This window comes from Mixophyes fleayi, chromosome 10 (genome assembly GCF_038048845.1).
Source record: "Mixophyes fleayi isolate aMixFle1 chromosome 10, aMixFle1.hap1, whole genome shotgun sequence".
Classification (NCBI taxonomy): Eukaryota; Metazoa; Chordata; class Amphibia; order Anura; family Limnodynastidae; genus Mixophyes; species Mixophyes fleayi.
Window position 1 is genome coordinate 55,856,514 of NC_134411.1, and position 18,890 is coordinate 55,875,403.

The 18,890-nt window shown below is 36.7% G+C and overlaps 1 protein-coding gene across 1 annotated transcript in view; it reads left to right on the forward strand.

The window, feature by feature from the left end:
• Positions 1 to 18,890, forward strand: part of LOC142104232 (C-signal-like) — a 73,504-nt gene that overhangs the window by 43,097 nt on the left and 11,517 nt on the right. The window contains exon 4 of the mRNA XM_075188796.1: positions 3,604 to 3,768. Coding sequence (XP_075044897.1) covers positions 3,604 to 3,768 — 165 coding nt within the window. The remainder of the gene's footprint in view (positions 1 to 3,603; positions 3,769 to 18,890) is intronic.

Genomic DNA, 18,890 nt, shown 5'->3' on the forward strand with positions numbered 1-18,890 from the left:
TGACACTTTCAGGTACTCTGGAAGGGAGCTACAAGTGTACAAGAAGGAGTTGGTGCAACATAGACTGGTACTAAATTATCTCACCTCTATTACTGGTGGGTACTGTGTGACACTGGCCACCCAGTTCGGTGTCAAATGTTGCACGTACATCACCAATAATACGGATGACCCGAAAGAGGTTATAGACCGGAAGATGGATGAAATTTTGCAACTGAAATGGGAATTTCGAAAGAACCATAATTCTTCATTATATGAGGTCGGGAAAAAGGTGGCAGGTTGGTTCTCGTGGTTGAACCCTGTGAAATGGTTCTCCGGTCTGGGGGAGTGGGTACAGGAAATGGTTGCTAGTGTAGGTAAGCTCCTTCTCCTTATACTGGGTGTCATCTTAGCAATTGGTTTATGTGTCAAATGTGTTCCTACTGTGTTGAAATGTGGAAAATGTTCTCCTAGAAGTAACACTGAGAAAGAGACTGAAAGGGTGCTACCAGATATCGAGATCAGTATAGTATTGTATAATCCTGAACTTGAAACGGTGATTGGGTGATAGTTTGTTACACTATCAGAGGGTGGAGCTGTCGAAGTCAGCAAATTGGATAAAGTCATTTCAATTAAAATCGAGCAAACTTGGTTGTCTTTGTCTGAGAAGATGCGTACGGTACGCTACGGCGTAAAAGGGCACGTTACAACGTATAAGGGCGTACGCAGCCACAACACGTGGCACAAACAGTATTTATTCTTTTTACATACATTCGCACAAACACGCTCACTTGTAAAATAGTACACATTAATGGTAATTGCAACACATAGTCATTTATGTCGAAATATAGTAGTATTTATGTTTTATATTAAAGTTATATGCATATTAGTGAAATATATGGAACAGGTTGAATGAATCATATCATGTGTGGTATCATAATAAACCTTTTAACATTTGCTACTGTTCGGTTTACTCTGCGAAGAAATCGCAGAGTGCATACGCAAGTTATGAATGATAGGGAATTATGAACTACTTAAGACTAAGGAATCTTGGCGGGAAGAGCAGAGCATACCCCCTGGAGAGATGACCCCCTCCTTTGGATTCTTTAGGAGGAACTAGCCAATGATTGACAACCCCTTGGACCTTCCTGAAACCTGGACCAATAGAAGCAAGCTATACCATCTCCATTGTATTACTGTATTCTTGTGTGCATATAAGCAGCAGCTTCACATCTAGTGTTCAGACATCTTGTTCCCAGACTTCAGGATTGAATGACTGTACACTGGATCCAGAGTGCCTGCGATAAGTAACAGCTGTACTTATTATCACTTCGTTTGAATATATTATACTACTTTTTGCAAATAAATCTTTGTGCGTTGGAAACACAAATCGAGGTTCGACAATCGTTATTGGTTAGCGACAATACGCACTTAACAGTTGGGACGTATGCAATCACGTCAGTCGTAGACCTACTCCCTAAAATGTTATCCGTTGCTTCTCTTATAGCAGTACCAATGAATCTACTTAACTATAGGTTTCATATAATTATAGGGACCAGGAACAGCAGTACATTGTATATTTTTATATATTTATTTGTACCAGGAGAATGGGCTGGGTGCAGATGTTATCCATGTATCCTCTGTACCTTAGCAATGTTAAAAATCTTGAAAAAGCTAGATAGCATTATATGACTAGTGGTACCAGTGAGTTTTTGCTGCTGAAGTACACATGAGGCATTATAGTTTGTGTACCCTGCTCTAAAATGGCTATACCACTCCAGGAAAAAGTTCCTGCTGATTCCATCATTTGTATGTTTACAAATGTAACATTCGTGTTTGTGAGGTGTTTTCCCAGAATTAAAAACATTGACCAATCTGTCTATTCTAATTTCTGTATATTTAAGACAAATAGCAAGAGGATATTTCCAGTAGAAAAAAGAAAATGCACTCTCTAAACTGTATTTTATTTTTTTTAAAACAACTGTGGTATATGTACTGGTGCTCCTTACAATCTATGAACAGAACTGATTGTAATATAGACCAAAACCCCTCAATGTATCCATATGTCAAATAAACAATGTTCTCCCAACAACAGAGCCAGTTATAAGTTCATTGACCATAGTTTGAGTGATTGTCAACTGTGGTCATGATAATGTAGCCAGCGTGAGATTAATTGGCTGCATTTGATTTATGGGAATGCAACAAAAAATTAAGTGTGCTTACCACTACAGCTTTGTTGGAAAAGGAAGTTTCCTTACATAGAACATTTTGAGTAATGTCATCCAAGCGACCATAGTTAGTTACAAGCTGGGATATAGCAACTGTTCTTAATTTATGTGCTCTGTTTTAAGTGTTGTTAAGTGGTGGGAGAAAGTCTGGTTTTACTGTGAATAGGATTTTAGTTAAATTAGAATACTATAATTTTATGACAGAAACATATAATATTAAGGTCTAACTATAATTGTTTGGGGGCATTATACGTTTTTAATTTGTGGTAAGGTAATTAATAAAGGATAGCTTGGTTGGCTAATGTGACTATTAAAAATGGAGTTGTTCAGTGTTCCCATGTGCTTTGAAAAAGCCCATAGAGATTGAAACGTATTGGACGTTTGTTTTCCAGTTAGTATAGTGCTTCTTTGGATAGCATAGCCAGATAACCTCTTCAGTGGTGGGAGTAATCCGGGATTCTAAGGCAGAACTTTTTCACCGAATACCCACCTTACATCTGGTGGGCTGATTTGCTATACTTAAGAAGGAGACACTTATTGTATGTACACTTCTGTTGTATTTCATTAATTATACAAAGATAAAAATAATTCTCATAAAAGGTAATGCAACAGGTTGGCTGTTTTTTTCCTTTCTATTTTGCGAGCAAGTAGTAGAGTTTACCAGTGGAGGTGCCATTTTGATGACACTGTGTGATTTATTTGAAACAGAACTTCTATCTAGTAGGTGTAATTACAAAAAGGGTGGTGGTTTGTTAGTTCACTATTTGTATAGTGCAGTCCTGGCCAATCTGTGGCTTTCCTGGTATTGTGAAACTACAAGCCTCAATAGTAGATACCCAGCCGATAGCTGGCAAGGTATTCTGGGAAATGTAGTTTAATAAAACCTGGAGAGCCATGGGTTGGCCAGGTCTGGTATAGTGAAATAATGTTCGATGAAGAATAATCACTGGATTAGATTTGATTGGGGTGGAAATCTGTAGTTTTATTACATTGATAACATAGGGTGATAAAGAAGATGATGTTGAACGTCTTGCACTATTAATATCTTTTGGTTTGTTTTTTTCATGTGCACAATTTAAGTTACAAGAATGGAACTTTCATACAGATCAATTCAACTTTATAATATATTAAAGAATACTTATGGCTTATTGACTGATTATGTTTGGATTGTAAAATATTGTTTATTTAACAAGTGGACACATTATTGTTTTTTTTTATTACAATTTACTCTTTTCATAAATTGATATTGTTCATAGACTATAAGGCACCAGTTATGTAACGCAATTGTGTTGATTTTATTTTTAAAAAGTGGGATGGCAATTTTGGTATATGTAAAGCTGCACATCAGGTGGACTTGGGAAGTATCTAATCTACAATCTGTTTTCTTCTTTATTTCTAGGCTTTTTATCCGTTGCTGCAAAAATCTGCAGCTGATAATGCACAGGAGGCATTAGGCTGCAGGAGGGCCGCACTGGTAAACGTATCTTCTCTGCTGGGTTCTATTGACAGAACCTCAGTAACCTTCGATGTTTCCAAACAAGTAATCGCCTACCGAGTCAGCAAGGTATGATTCGTAGTGCAGTTTTATATAACTAGAATACTTATTTGCTAACTTTGTTTAACAGTGTAAGTTGGCACTAAAATAATAGCTACAAATCAGATGTCATTTCCTTGGCAGCAAACTGTTGATTGGTTTTAGTACAGATTTGCACCTTTTTAGCAGTGTTAAAAAATAATTCAAACATTTGTTATGGTTGATTCGTACGTTGCACTTTTCACTTTGTTCTCATGCATTTTTAAAACTAGATAAGAAAAATACAAAACAGTGATCTCTGATACCATTTACAAATTTGTGGTGTATTGTGCTGCACTTTTACAAATGCACACTAGACTATTAGACTTGCATTTGTGTTGTTCAGCATGAACAGCGCTCTAAAAAAATTTGTTTTAAATGGATAATCTTATAGTATGCTGTAATCTTATAGTATGGAGAATAAAAAACAATGTGAATTATACTGATTTCTAAATAAATTAAGGAAGCAATATTGTTGACTATAGGTCAGTTAAGAAATTATAAACTTTCAAATGAAAAAATTTTAAGCATAAAAACTTTCTGGTTATGTTCAGAGTTGGTTGTTCTACCATGAACAAGCACATCTTTTTTTAGGGATGCTACTTTTTATATAATGTGTATACTTTTATAGCTTCATAGAAGTTGTAGTCCCGTCTCAGCCTCACATGATGAGATTCCGCAGGATGTTAAAGCACAAAAATAAATTGCTGATTATTGCTCAAACATCATAGAGATGAGAGCAAATATCAGCAATATTTTACTTACCGTAATGTCCAGAAGTGCTTATATTAAGCAAGGCTTCCGAATGGGACTTCCTGTTAAATTGAATTCCTGCCGTGCCAAGGAGAAATTTGAAGATCCCTCTCCTGCAATGCTCTACCCATGGACTATAACGGGTAATGCCACCTTCAGACGCGGTTTGCTTTCAGGGGCAAGTTCCTAATTTTGAAGCTTGATCACTAGTGCAAAAGCGCAGTCCCCATAGACTCTTATGGGGACATATTTGCGATTAAAGAGGCTTAGAACACAGCAGATGATGCCGATATCTGCTGCAATCCTCTATTAATAAAAAGCCTTGAAACTTGAAAAAGCATCAATTGCAGTTTTTGGGGGATTTAAACCACTTTGGAGGTTTATAAATAGGTCCCATAGTGAGGATTGTGCTGTCTATAGAAGTTGTTCGGTGAAGGAGAGAGGGGGTAGCTTAAGTAGCCTAAATGCATCGATGGGCTGTTTGCTGTGACAGCTACAACAGTGCAAAAATGGGGGCAGCTGGGTGAGTCAGGGACTGGAAAATGCTGAAATCATTCCAAATAAATAACCAAACAAATAAAGTTGAGTAAAACTAAGGAGAAAGCGGAACTGATTTTACTGTACTATTCCTCAGTGATGCGTCTTCCCAAATTTAGACTAACCTTTCTTTGTGCAAACATTTGGGGTGGTTATCTGTTGTAACAGGGCACAAAGCCTATTTTAAATGATTGTGCTGTAACTGTAGAACATACTTGCCAACATTTCTTTTTCTTTTTCCGGGAGATGCCGGCTGGGACGTGGGCGTGCAGGGGGCGGGGCGGCGAAATCGCGTCATTTTGGCCCCGCCCCCGTGACAGAATGACGCAAATCGCGTCATTTTACAGCGGGGGCGGGGCTAAACGCTGCGATTCCGGGTGAATCGCGGCGTTTAAACTGAATTTTTCACACTTCCTATCAGGGAGATTGCCACACTCGTCCGGGAGACTCTCGCAAAATGCGGGAGTCTCCCGGACAATCCGGGAGAGTTGGCAAGTATGCTGTAGAATGTAAAATAAAAATGTGTATAAACGTTTTCCAGTTTATTTTAAAAATATGCTACGGCAAGGGTAAGGTGCCTTCCGAGTATGCTTTGTTACATGTATTCTGTGCATAGAATTGAAACGTTATGTACAGTTGTTATGTGCACTTATTGTTTTGCCTTTTCTTTGTTTTTGGTGGTTTATTCATTTACACTTTCTAGAATGCATTGATCATATCCAAATATTTCTCATTGTTATTTCACCCAAAATATAGGAGAGTTTTTTTGACATATTTATGTTAAGTATGTACACAAGATCTAGTTGTCTAGAAGTGAAATTACATATATTTTGATTACGTTTGAGATGCAATACACTTTAATTTAGCGGCTGCAAGTGGATATTGTATTGAAATTTAATATTTGGGCAATGTACTTTTGAATAGTGCCAAGGAGACATTGGGGGGATGAAAGATACATGTTGGGCTAATTAGTGATGGGAACACTGTAGGGTGTTGATGAGGACCCTTACTGTCCATATCCCTAATAACCGCAGTGAAGTGCATTATCCTGGGGTGGGACTCGAACCTGCAAAGCTCCAAGGCAGCGCTTTAATCCTCTGAGGCTGAAATCAGATAGACAATACTGAAAGCATTGGCATTTCGGGAGAGAGAGCTGCTCTTTTCTACAAGGAATCAAAATAGCCGCACCTCTTCAAGATTGTCTCTGTCAAATTCAATAGAAATTTTTTTATCGGCGAATGACAAAGAAATCCCCCCTTCACAAACTACAGCTTGTCTTGTAGATCAGAATATTCTATTGTCTGTTTCTGAATGCTAAATAACAACAGCAATGCTCGTTGGATTCTTTGGAGCACCACTCTTTTACTGATGTTTTAGCGTGATTTGTTTCTGCCTCACCTCAAGCTCTTATCTGTCCCCAGTCGTCTTCATGAAGTCAGTATAACATGAGTGCAGGGAGATCCATGTCTTCTTGATGAGACTGCATGTTCTGATGGGTGATTTCAATAGAGCCCTGTCAATCACAAGCCAAAGTGCTGAATGAAAAATGAAGTGAACAACACACTGAGGATGTTGCACATCCTACACATTACCTCATGCTATATATAGTGTAAGTGCCTAATATACTGTATAAAATATGTATGAGTTGGTAAAATTACTCTAATATAAAACTATGCGGTACACATATAACCATATATTTGTCAGTCTGTTACTGGAATGCATATACATATATGCACTTATTAAAATAGATGAATATACACGTTTCACGTGTGTCCATGTACACCCACTGTACTCTAATCGTACAGATATAAAGTTAAGGTTCTGTAAAATATCAGGTATGCTTTATAGATAGGTTTGATTGGCATTGTACATAATATTAGCTTGTATGAAGACTGTCTGCTATATTCTTTCATGTTGAATGAACGTTCTTCTTTTGCATGGTAGAGGTATGCAGTGTTGATGCATATTAGTACTTAATAGTAACAGGCAGTGGTTACAAATATATTAATGAAACGTTTCATTCATGAAGTTACGAATGGTGTGAGGATCATTGATTGGCTTGTGCGGATAACTGTAGCGATGCTGATTAGCTCAAGTCAAATCCTTTCATTCATAGTTAGTTTATAGTGTTGACATTTAGCAGAGTACTAGTAAAAGCCTTGCGTTATATAATATAGGTAGAATTTTATTATAAAGTATGTACATTATGGGTTGATGAAAACTGTGGAGGTCCTTTTGTAGTCCCATAATCTGAAAGGCTTGATAATTAAGTTTTAGCAGTTGGATTGCATTTGCATATACTGGCTTCTTTTACAGCGCTAGGATTTCATGAATGAAGCTAAAAGGCATGTGCTTGGATAATGCTGCCCACACCCCAAAGATTGATTGGTTAGTTTAAATATGTGAGCGGCCCTGTAGACTTAAATATTATTTTGTCCATATTGCCCGATGTTGATTGCTCTAATATATAAAAATATTGACGTTTATATTTAGATTATAAATGTTCTAAACTTAACAATCAGAGGACTATGTCATCAAGCCCAGATGTTACACATATATTGAATTATTCCACTTGTCATACTCAGATAACCCTTATCCTAAAGTGCACTACAACCTTTCCACATTCATTATAATGTTTATGTTCAATGGTTGCAAAGAGAAGACTATAGGTTAAATACAAATTCTGCTTTCTGGCTAATTTGGATGCTGAATCAAGCAATGCACACATAGAGACCTACAGGATTTCCCATGTGTTTCCTATTGTGTTCAGGGTCGGACTGGCCTGCCGAGGAGCTGGGGTATTCCCCGGTGGGTCCCGTTGCCGATGGCTCCGCCCTCTTTGTTGGTGAGGCAGGGTACATGATTGTGACGTCGACGCCCCTCATCCCTGCTCCGTTCGCACTGACTGTCGGGCGTGACGTTATCACGCCCAGTATTCGGTGAGGAGTGGTGCAGAGGGGAGTGTGCAAGCAAGAAGTCAGAAGAGAACGAGAGAAGAAAAGAGAAGAAAGAAGCCAATAAAGGTAAGTAAAGGAAAGGAGGCAAAGAGGGGGAAAGCAGAATGGCACAGAGTGATAATGTGTGTGAGGTAGATGGTGGCTAATTATATGGGTGCTATTATGTTTGTGGGATGATGTTGGGGCAATTGAATTTAATAGTGGGGACTATTAATTAAAGATGGGGTGGTTTGGGGGCTATTAATTGAATGTGGAGGTGAGTTTGGGGAGAATGAGGTCTATTTATTATATGTGAATATGAATTATTTAATGGTAGTGACAGTTGCAGGAAATTGGTATATTTATTAAATGTAAATGCTATTAATTTATTGCTGGGGCTGTTTGGATGGAGGGATATAAGTTTATGTATTAAATGGGAATACTATTACTATAATGTTGCGGCTGGAGGAAGGCCTAATTATTAATCATGGGTGCTATTGACTTAACGTCCTGGCTGGTTGGAAGTTTCTAAATGTACCCATTTTTTTCCAAATAGGGCCTCCAACATTCTAGGATCCAGACAAGCCGCATCTAAAGAAACCAGCAGCCACATGTTGTGAAAGTGACAAGAACAGGTAGGAGAGAGCAGGGCAGTCTGTCAAATGTTCTGATTCTAGTGACACAATCCCGATTTTTGGTGACTGTCTGCAAAATCCAAGGGGCAGGTCAAGACTGTGTACTCTTTATATATACACTGCATTCTTTATATACTACACTATGCTGCTAGCTGTCCTTCGTGGGCTTACCAGACCCCCTTTAGTGGTTTGATTACGCCTCTCTAGTGGCTGATCACACACCCTCTGGTGGGCCTCTACCATTGTATTACCTCTGTGGGCCCTTTATGCCCCAGACTGACACTACGTATTCCAATCTTATATAACACTGAAACAAATGTGATTTTTGTTCATTTCTCACTGTGATACTCTTTACTGCTGGGATTGCTGTTCAGGTCAAAACTGTCCCAAGATAATAACTCTCTATTATTACAGACAGAAGCTGAATAATGTCTATTATTACTCTCTACTATTATAATTCTTCCTCCACTAAGACTGAACCTGATTGCTAGACTTAATGCTTATCCCACTGGCTAATTGTTGTCCACTCTAATGTAGTCTAGTATCTGGCATATATAATGGCAATGTATATATATCCTATTGCATCTCCTGCCACCATTCTGCTAATTGTCATTTCTCAAATATTTTATGTTGTTGACGGTGTTAAAAACTTATATAAGTGGGGAACACACACAAATATTAGTATTATTCAGAGCTTTGTATTGCTGACTGTGTCATTTTATGTCTTTCCAATGAGACTGGGAAAATAGCTGCCTCCTTATTTAATGAATGATGTAGCAGAAAAAACTAAAGTGAGAAAACAAATGGGGGTAAATGTATTAATGTCCGGATTCTTCAACTCCGGCGTGTTCAGCGTCTTCGGCGATTAAATTTAAATCCGGACATTAATACATTTACCCCCTGGTCTTTTTCTCACTATTATAATCACACATTATTGTCTGTGATCAAAGGTGAGTGGCTTTCTAGCTGTTGTGGAACTAATAGTATCAGCATGCCATGCAAGACAGAAGATAGTCACTGGCTGGCTCAGCCTGCTATTTACTGTATACATATGTATCTATGCCTGACCCTTAAGTGTGAATGACAAGGTGCAGATACTACAATGAGTGTTATTTTATACTGACTGATGCCTTTATTAGGGCACAAACTCCTCCCTATGCAGATGTTACCATATGGTTGTAAAACACTTTGTACAAAGAATGTAGCATTTTACTTACAAAAGAGAAACGTGTGAATAGGGGCTACAAGCAAATAAAGATGCTGAATAAGTAAAATACTAGCAGTAAGAAGTTGCCTACAGTATATTAATAAGAATAGTGCCATATTGCTTCTTTATTTTTGGCTTCTCTTATAGGATGACATATTGCTGTCATATAAAATGTAATATTATTCCTTGAAGGGCAGTAGGTGAATGTGGTTCCCGGTTTAATTTCAAATAAAGCATGGTCATGTGCCCTGTGATCTCCTTTCCAGAGAAAGCAATCTGCCTATCTCTCATGTGTGAGAAAATTTGATGGGAATTTTGGGCAGCATATGAGAGAAAAGCTGGTGGGTATTGCAGGTCACATATGAGCAAGAAGCTGGTGGGCTAATGATGTGGCAAGTGAGAGAAGAGCCAGTGGACATGGGTGATGTGTGAGAAATGGGTATAGGAGTGATGTGAGAGAAATCTGGTGGGCATTCGGGGTGAGAATCTAGTTAGCATATGGCATGACATGTGATAGAAAAGCTGATGGGCATGTGTGAGAAGCTGATGAGCCGGGAGTGACATGTGAAAGAAAGTCTGATGGGTACATGGAGTGGCATGAGAAAAACTAGTGGGTGAATGTGGATGATGTGAAAAAAAAAGCTAGCGGTTATATGAGGTGCCTAGTGAGAGGAAAACTGCTGGGTATATAGGGTGGCATGTGAGAGAAAAGCTGGTGGACATGTGTGAGAAGATTATGGGCAGGGGTGAGTAGATTATGGGCAGGGGTGATGCACAAGCGAAAAAGCTGATGGGCATATGGTTTGGCTTGTGAGAGCAAGCTGGTGGGGATATGGAGTGGCATGTAAGAAAAGCTGTTGGGTATATGGTGTGGCACGTGAGAGAAGCTGTTGGGCAGGGGGTGACATGTGAGAAATGCTGGAGGGCATGTGTGTGAAGCATGTGAACAGGGGTGGACATGTAAGAGAAAAGCTAGTGGGCATATGGGATGACATGTTGTCACTGTACGTGGTACTAGAGCCATAGCTTACATTATAAACACTACTCGCCTTGACAATAGCCAGGTGAGTCATCAACCCCTTAGTTAGTATTCACACAGTCCACAATGCTGAATTCATGGCTTGGGATACCGTCTCACATGGCCAGCTAAACAGATGTTGGGAATCTTGGACTAACAGGACCTGGATCCCTCATCCTCCATCCAAGTGATGTTTTTTGCCTATAATGCACACAATTACTCTATACATGCCCAGAACTAGACTATATGCCACAGAAGTGACACTTAACCTGCGGGGTCATCACATTGCCGCTTTAAATCAATAGTTACCTAGGTCACACTGTTGAGTGATGTGGAAGTCAAGTGCGGGAGAGGTCTGTCATCGGAATTAGTTGCGGTCAGCATCATTCACCCTCCGGAAATCTGCAGTGTCGCTTTGTAGGTAAGTCTGTTTATAGATGTAGCTTTTTTTTTTTTTAAATCAGTGTTTCTTTGTACGTATCGTCGTTCTCGGGGTTATGGTACTCGGAAAAACGTACCTAACCCAGTCTAAATTACTAGTGATGAAGACTGAGTATGTATACTGGAACATGTGTTTGCAGTCAGGAGCAACTGTAAAAATGTATTTTATGTACAGTACATGTTAATAACATTCTAATGTGTTTTATGGGGAAAATAAAGATAAACAATTTGTATTTTTTATGTTTTGTCATTAATGACTATATTATTAACATGTGAGGTTAATTGAAAAGTTGTTTATTTTTATGTGCATTCATATTTGACTTTATATTTCACATACGTTTTGGGCATATCCTGCATTGTCCTGTCTAGTAGACCAGAGCAGACCTACACCTGTTTTCATCACCACACCTATCTTCACATTCGCTCCTTGTTGAATTTGGACATGCGTATACTTGCCGGATTTAACATGCTTTTCTAAAAAATGCACATTGCATTCAGTATACGTCTCTTAATGAATCAGGCCCAATGTGATTACCTCCCCAACCCACAAACTTGCAAAGCTCATTAAAGCCCAGTGATTGAACAATCTATCCCTTTATAACACCCAACTAATCAGTGGTCATTTCTTCCCATAGAAACGAATAAACGAAAAAATATATACATCTCTTACCTCTTATCAACTTCTTAAACGTGGTAATATTGAGGAGTTAATTGTAATCCATATTGAAATAAAAAATGCCATAGTATTGGGAGTTAAAATCACGTGATTCATATTGCTTACCCATAGGGTAATGGGAAACACGTGATGCAGTTCAGTGTAATCCCATTATTTGCTACGGGACTCACATAATAGGTGTAATGGGATCATGTGACAAGATCCATTCATTCTGAAATTCTCAGCGGTTACAAATGTAATAATGGAACAATGATATTCCTCCATGTGTACACGCAATCGCGGACAAATAATCAATAAATATCTGTCCTCTAGATCTTATGTTCATATGGTATAGAATATACAAGAACATTGACATAAATTATCCATACTTAAACAAATAAAGTGAATATCGCTATAATTATATGAAGTAAAATCCCGTGATTTATTCTTCCTTACTACCGTTAAAAGGGATACGGACACATAATAGAGCCTATTGTATTCCGATATTTACTATTGAGCTAACGTAATAAATACATGACAAATGTATCTCCAAATCCATTCAAATATAAATAATCTAAATAGATATAAATGAAATCGTATGACTGTAATATACTTCAATGTGTTTACATGATGATATCAATCGGAACGCAATGGTTGTATAATGACACGTCATTTATATATTCTTGCCGAATCAAAGAGAAAAACGAAGGAGGGAGCCTTGACATACAATATGCCCCTACTTTCTACACATACAATTGTGAGAAAGTAATACTGATGTAAAAAGAAAAAAGTGAAATTACAATAGATATCAGAATTCACAACTAGAGTATCGTACAACAGTTAATCTACCTACTCCTTATGAGAATATTAGATATTATTATTGCAATATCTCATGAATTAACTAAAACAACGGTGAGTAGATAGACAACTGTAACTGGAAAGGAGGAAAAAGACTAGAGCGATATTGCCATAATCTATATAGGTCCAAAAAGAGACTGTATCTGAACACTATCATTTAAGATCCATATAGAGTCTGCAAATAAATAGACTAATTTCTATAAAAACCATTGGAGTTCGAAATTTGCATTAAGTCCATTTGTTAAGGTGTTCAATTTATGAATCAGAAACCTCTCTTTTTTGGCTAATCTAGAGGTAATATCTCTATCTTTCCAGTCTTTTTCTAATTTGGAAATACCCATAAACTCCATTATTCCCTTTGTTGAGTTATTGTGTTCTTCCATAAAATGTTTGGAAAAAGGATGGGTTAAAAGTCCTTTTTTGATATTATTGAGATGTTCAGACATCCTTATTTTTAAGGGACGGGTAGTTCTCCCAATGTAGCATTTATTACACTTGCATTTAATAAGATATATTACATTGCTACTGTTACATGTAATGAACTGATCTATCTTGAAGTCCTGATTTTGAACCTCAACATTAGTAATTTTACTTTTCTTGTCCTCGGTAAATGTTTCTCTGCACATTTTACATACCCCACACCTAAAGAAACCTTTGGAGGAGATAGTATTGTAGGGTCTTGGTAGGGCCCACTTCACTAAACGTTCCTTCAGATTTTTAGCTTTTCTGTATATGAATCTAGGGAATTTAGGTAGATGGGGTCCTATAATTTCATCCTTTCTAATAATGTGCCAATATCTTCTCACTATTCTCTCAATATTGTTATGTTTGCTATTATATCTTGTTATGAAGGACCATTCTCCATCCCTATTCTTTTTCCTTGTTTTTTTTTCTCTAAACATTTATTCCTGTCCATCTGTATAACTTTCTCTTTAGCAGTTTGGATAATGGGGATTGGATAATCCTTTTGTATTAATTCCTTCGATAATTTCTCCATTTCATCCCTAAATTTAGCATCCTCTGTGCAATTCCTCTTATACCTAATAAATTGGCCGTAAGGAATGTTATGTAACCACCTCCGATAATGTTTAATCGAGTTGGAAATGAGAGAATTGGAGTCTGTAGGTTTTTTATATAGTTTGGTATGAATTTGATTTTCCTTTAATATAGACTGTTAAATCTAGAAAATGGACCTTCTCTGAGCTTTTTTCAAAGGTGAGTTCTATATTGAATGGGTTATCATTCAGTGTATGACAGAATAGGTCTAAATCGTCCATAGTCCCATTCCAAATAAAACAAATGTCATCAATAAATCTAACCCATGACACAAGGTTTGCCCCAAGCAACTCATGGATCTGAATTGCTAATTCCTCCCAGAAAGCCATGAATAGGTTGGCATAACTTGGGGCAAACCTGTTGCCCATTGCTGTACCAATTTTCTGCAAATAATATTTCTGATCATAGTAAAAATAGTTGTTTTCCAAAATGAATGTGATTGCCTCCTTTAGGAATTTACTCAAATTTCCTTCTACTGAATTATTTTTTAAAAAGTATTCAATTGCTGTCCATTCTTTACTATGATTAATTATAGTGTAAAGTGATTTGACGTCTGCGGTGACTAGAATATAATTGTCATTCCATTGGATATGCGAATGTTTGCTAAGAACATCTGTTGTATCTTTGATGTAAGAAAAAGTTGTTAGCACCAATGGTTGAAGATGAGAGTCTATTACTGCTGAAAGATTGGAGGTAATAGAATTTACCCCTGAGACTATGGGTCTCCCTGGTGGATTAATGGGGTCTTTAAGGATTTTTGGTAGAATGTATAATGATGGAGTCAATGGTTTCTCCACATTAATGTATGAATATAAATCCTCATGGATCACATTCATAGACTTGTATTTATCCAACAGAGTAATAAGTTTCTCCTGAATATTAAGGAGGGGGTCAGATTTGATAATTTCATACGTATTGTTCTCTATTAAAAGATCCAAAATGATCTTTTTGTATTGCTCAACATCAAGAATAACAACTGAACCCCCTTTATCTGCTGGTTTTATGATTAATTCCTTATTGTTAGACAGTCCCTTAATTGCTTGTAATTCGCCCTTAGCGTGATTCCTTTTAGTGGTGAAAGAATGGTTTTTCTTTTTATTCTTATTAATTGCAGCAAAATCATCCTCTACTAATTTTGAAAAACTATTGATGAATGAGCCCTTATTGAATGCAGGATAAAATTTAGATTTCTTTTTGAATTTGTTGGTTGAATTGTTGACTACACTTTCATTTTCATGAGTTTCTTTAGCTAAGAAAAAAATTTTAATACTCAATTTTCTTATAAATTTTTGTAGGTCAATGAACAATTCAAAATCATCAATGTTATTCGTAGGGGCAAATTTGAGGCCCTTTTCCAAAATGGAGATTTCATCCTGACTTAAGACATATGAACTTAAGTTGAAGATTTTAGTTTTACAAAACTCCCCTTCTACTTCCTTTACTTTTGTTATAGGTATCTTTGATTTTTTTCCTTTCTCAATGTTTTATATATGATAAGGGATTTTTTTTCCTCTACAGCCTTGTTTTGTCCTAGTAGAGGAAGATTTCTTTATTTGAAAGTCTTGATAGTCTGTCTGCGATCTAAAAAAGGACTATGATAATCATCACCAAGGAGGTCAAAACGATTTCTAATAGGTAACTGGAATGGTATGGAATATTTCTTTCTATTTGAATGATGAAATCTCCTATTATTGAAGGGTCTGTCTTCCGGTATTTCATGGGAAAAATTCTCCCTACTTCTCACTTGGAATCTATTTCTATAAGGAGAACGTGGATGGGTACCCCTTATCTCTTTTTGAATAATGCAAATAGTCTCTATTGCTGTCTCTATTATTCCAATTCTCATCACTTTTGTCATATCTCACTCTTTGTCTATTGGTTCTTTTTCTCACAGAATATTTCGGTAGATCGTGAGGTTTGTATAGTGTCTGGTTTTATTTTTCCTTAATAGCTGTCCTATCTCTGCGTAATTTTTTCTGTTTTTTGTGAATGAGCTCTCTAGTGTTTTTATCAATTTTGGAGATAATGCTTTCTTCTAGACTCTTATAATCCCCCAAATCGGAAAAAGGAATAATCAGTGTTTGTAGATTTTTAATGTTATCTTCTACTACTTAAAGATCCTTTTTCCTTTCTCTCAATATCAATGTTATAAGAGAGCGAGAGCATTGTTCTAAAATATGATCCCATTCTTTTTTAAAAGTTGAAGTTGCATTGGAAAAAGAAGAGGCCTTTTCTATTCTCAAACCCTTAAGGACAATACCTTCCACTTGGTATTGTTCTAGAGTGGCAATTTCCCACCAGAGTTGATTCTTTTTTAAAAGAAAATCCTCTAATTTATGCATTGCACTTTCCAAATCTTCATCTGTCAATTCTATAAACTCTTGTTCCTTATCAATATTCTCACATATATCATTTTTAAAAATATCAATAAACTGAATTTTTCTTGAATCCCTGTGTGAAAACATGATGCAGCTCCACCTCTAGCTGGAGGTGATTACCGTGTAAAGACACAAAGAAATAGATAATAAAAACAAAGCCTGAAGTAGAGCGCTCCTACAAGAGCAGCCTGAGAGGTACAACTGAAGTATCACCACTTCATCACGTATAGAGCATAGAAAAACAAATTAGTACTTCCCATATGAGCTAATGTTGAATTCACTGGAATATGTAACATATATATAAATATCTTCGCTTAGAAATTATTCTGTTGTTACCATATAGGTATACAGATGAATATCGCAATAAGAAGATACAGATTGGTTATAAGCTAAAACAAAAAATGGAGAATAGTTATCAACCATTTAGTCCATATGTCCACTCAAATTGTCCCACAATGATTATTTCTGATGGTGGATTCTTATGGAGCATCACTGGTCAGTCCATAACAGGATTACATTTTCTCCCATAGAACATCTTCATATTCATATCCTCAAGGAATACCATCACACCGTATATATTGAAAGAGAAATAAAAAATTCTCATAGTGTGTTATCCTTTAAAGGATTTTTATTAAAAAATGAATAATAAAAACATGAATACAAATATCCTGGACGAGTATAAATGGCTGCTTACCAGAGCAAGCTGAAGATCTATGCAAATAACAAGACCTTTAGTCTGGAAAAGATGTCAATCTTCCACATAAAGCAATGGTACAATCAGGACTTCAAGATAGATCAGTTCATTACATGTAAAGGAAGAACACAATAACTCAACAAAGGGAATATTAGCCAGAAAAGAGATGTTTCTGGTTCATAAATTGAACACCTTAACGCCAAATGAACTCCAATGGTTTTTATAGAAATGAGTCTATTTATTTGCAGACTCTATATGGATCTTAGATGATAGTGTTCAGATACAGTCTCTTTTTGGACCTATATAGATTATGGCAATGTCGCTCTAGTCTTTTTCCTCCTTTCCAGTTACAGTTGTCTATCTACTCACCGTTGTTTTAGTTAATTCATGAGATATTGCAATAATATCTAATTCTCATAAGGAGTAGGTAGATTAACTGTTGTACGATACGCTCGTTGTGAATTCTGATATCTATGGTAATTTCCCTTTTTTCTTTTTACATCAGTATTACTTTCTCACAATTGTATGTGTAGAAAGTAGGGGCATATTGTATGTCAAGGCTCCCTCCTTCGTTTTTCTCTTTGATTCTACAAGAATATATAAATGACGTGTCATTATACAACTATTGCGTTCCAATTGATATCATCATGTAAACACATTGAAGTATATTTCAGTCATACGATTTCATTTATATCTATTATTAGATTATTTATATTTGAATGGATTTGGAAATACATATGTCATGTATTCATTACGTTAGCTCTATAGTAAATATCGGAATACAATAGGCTCTATTATGTGTCCATATCCGTTTTACGGTAGTAAGGAAGAATAAATCACGGGATTTTACTTCATATAATTATAGCGATATTCACTTTATTTGTTTAAGTATGGATAATTTATGTCAATGTTTTTGTATATTCTATACCATATGAACATAAGATCTAGAAGACAGATATTTATTGATTTGTCCGCGATTACGTGTACACATGGAGGAATATCATTGTTCCATTATTACATTTGTAACCGCTGAGAATTTCAGAATGAATGGATCTTGTCACATGATCCCATTACACCTGTTATGTGAGTCCCGTAGCAAATAATGGGATTACACTGAACTGCATCACATGTTTTCCATTACCCTATGGGTAAGCAATATGAATCACGTGATTTTAACTCCCAATACTATGGCATTTTTTATTTCAATATGGATTACAATTAACTCCTCAATATTACCACGTTTAAGAAGTTGATAAGAGGTAAGAGATGTATATAGTTTTTTGTTTATTCGTTTTTAATGGGAAGAAATGACCACTGATTAACGATTGGTAGATGTCCCGTTTTAACACGATATAAAGGGGACCAACACCCTTCCTTACCATACACCTAGAAAAAGACCCCTGGCAGGTCGAAACGTGTCGTTGGGGACCTGTTTTATCTGACTGTGACTACCATTGCTTTATGTGTAAGATTGACATATTTTCCAGTCTAAAGGTCTTGTTATGTGCATACATCTTCAGCTTGCTCTGGTAAGCAGCCATTTATACTCGTCCAGGATATTTGTATTCATGTTTTTATTGGTCATTTTTTAATAAAATTCCTTTGAAGGATAACACACTATGAGAATTATTTATTTCTCTTTCAATATATACAGTGTGATGGTCTTCCTTCAGAATATGAAGAAGATGTTCTATGGGAGAACAAATTAATCCTGTTATGGACTGACCAGTGATGCTCCATAAGAATCCACCATCAGAAATAATCATTGTGGGTGTCACGGGCACTAGGAGTTCTGCCCAGGATTCACCAGTTGACTTATGCTTACCAGAGGCGCGGAGTGTGCACAGCGGTCCTCTGGCAGTAGGGTGAATAGTGGAACGTATATATAACAGCAGATGGAGAGAGGATGCCAATGGAGTTGATGATAGTCAGCGACTTGCATCTA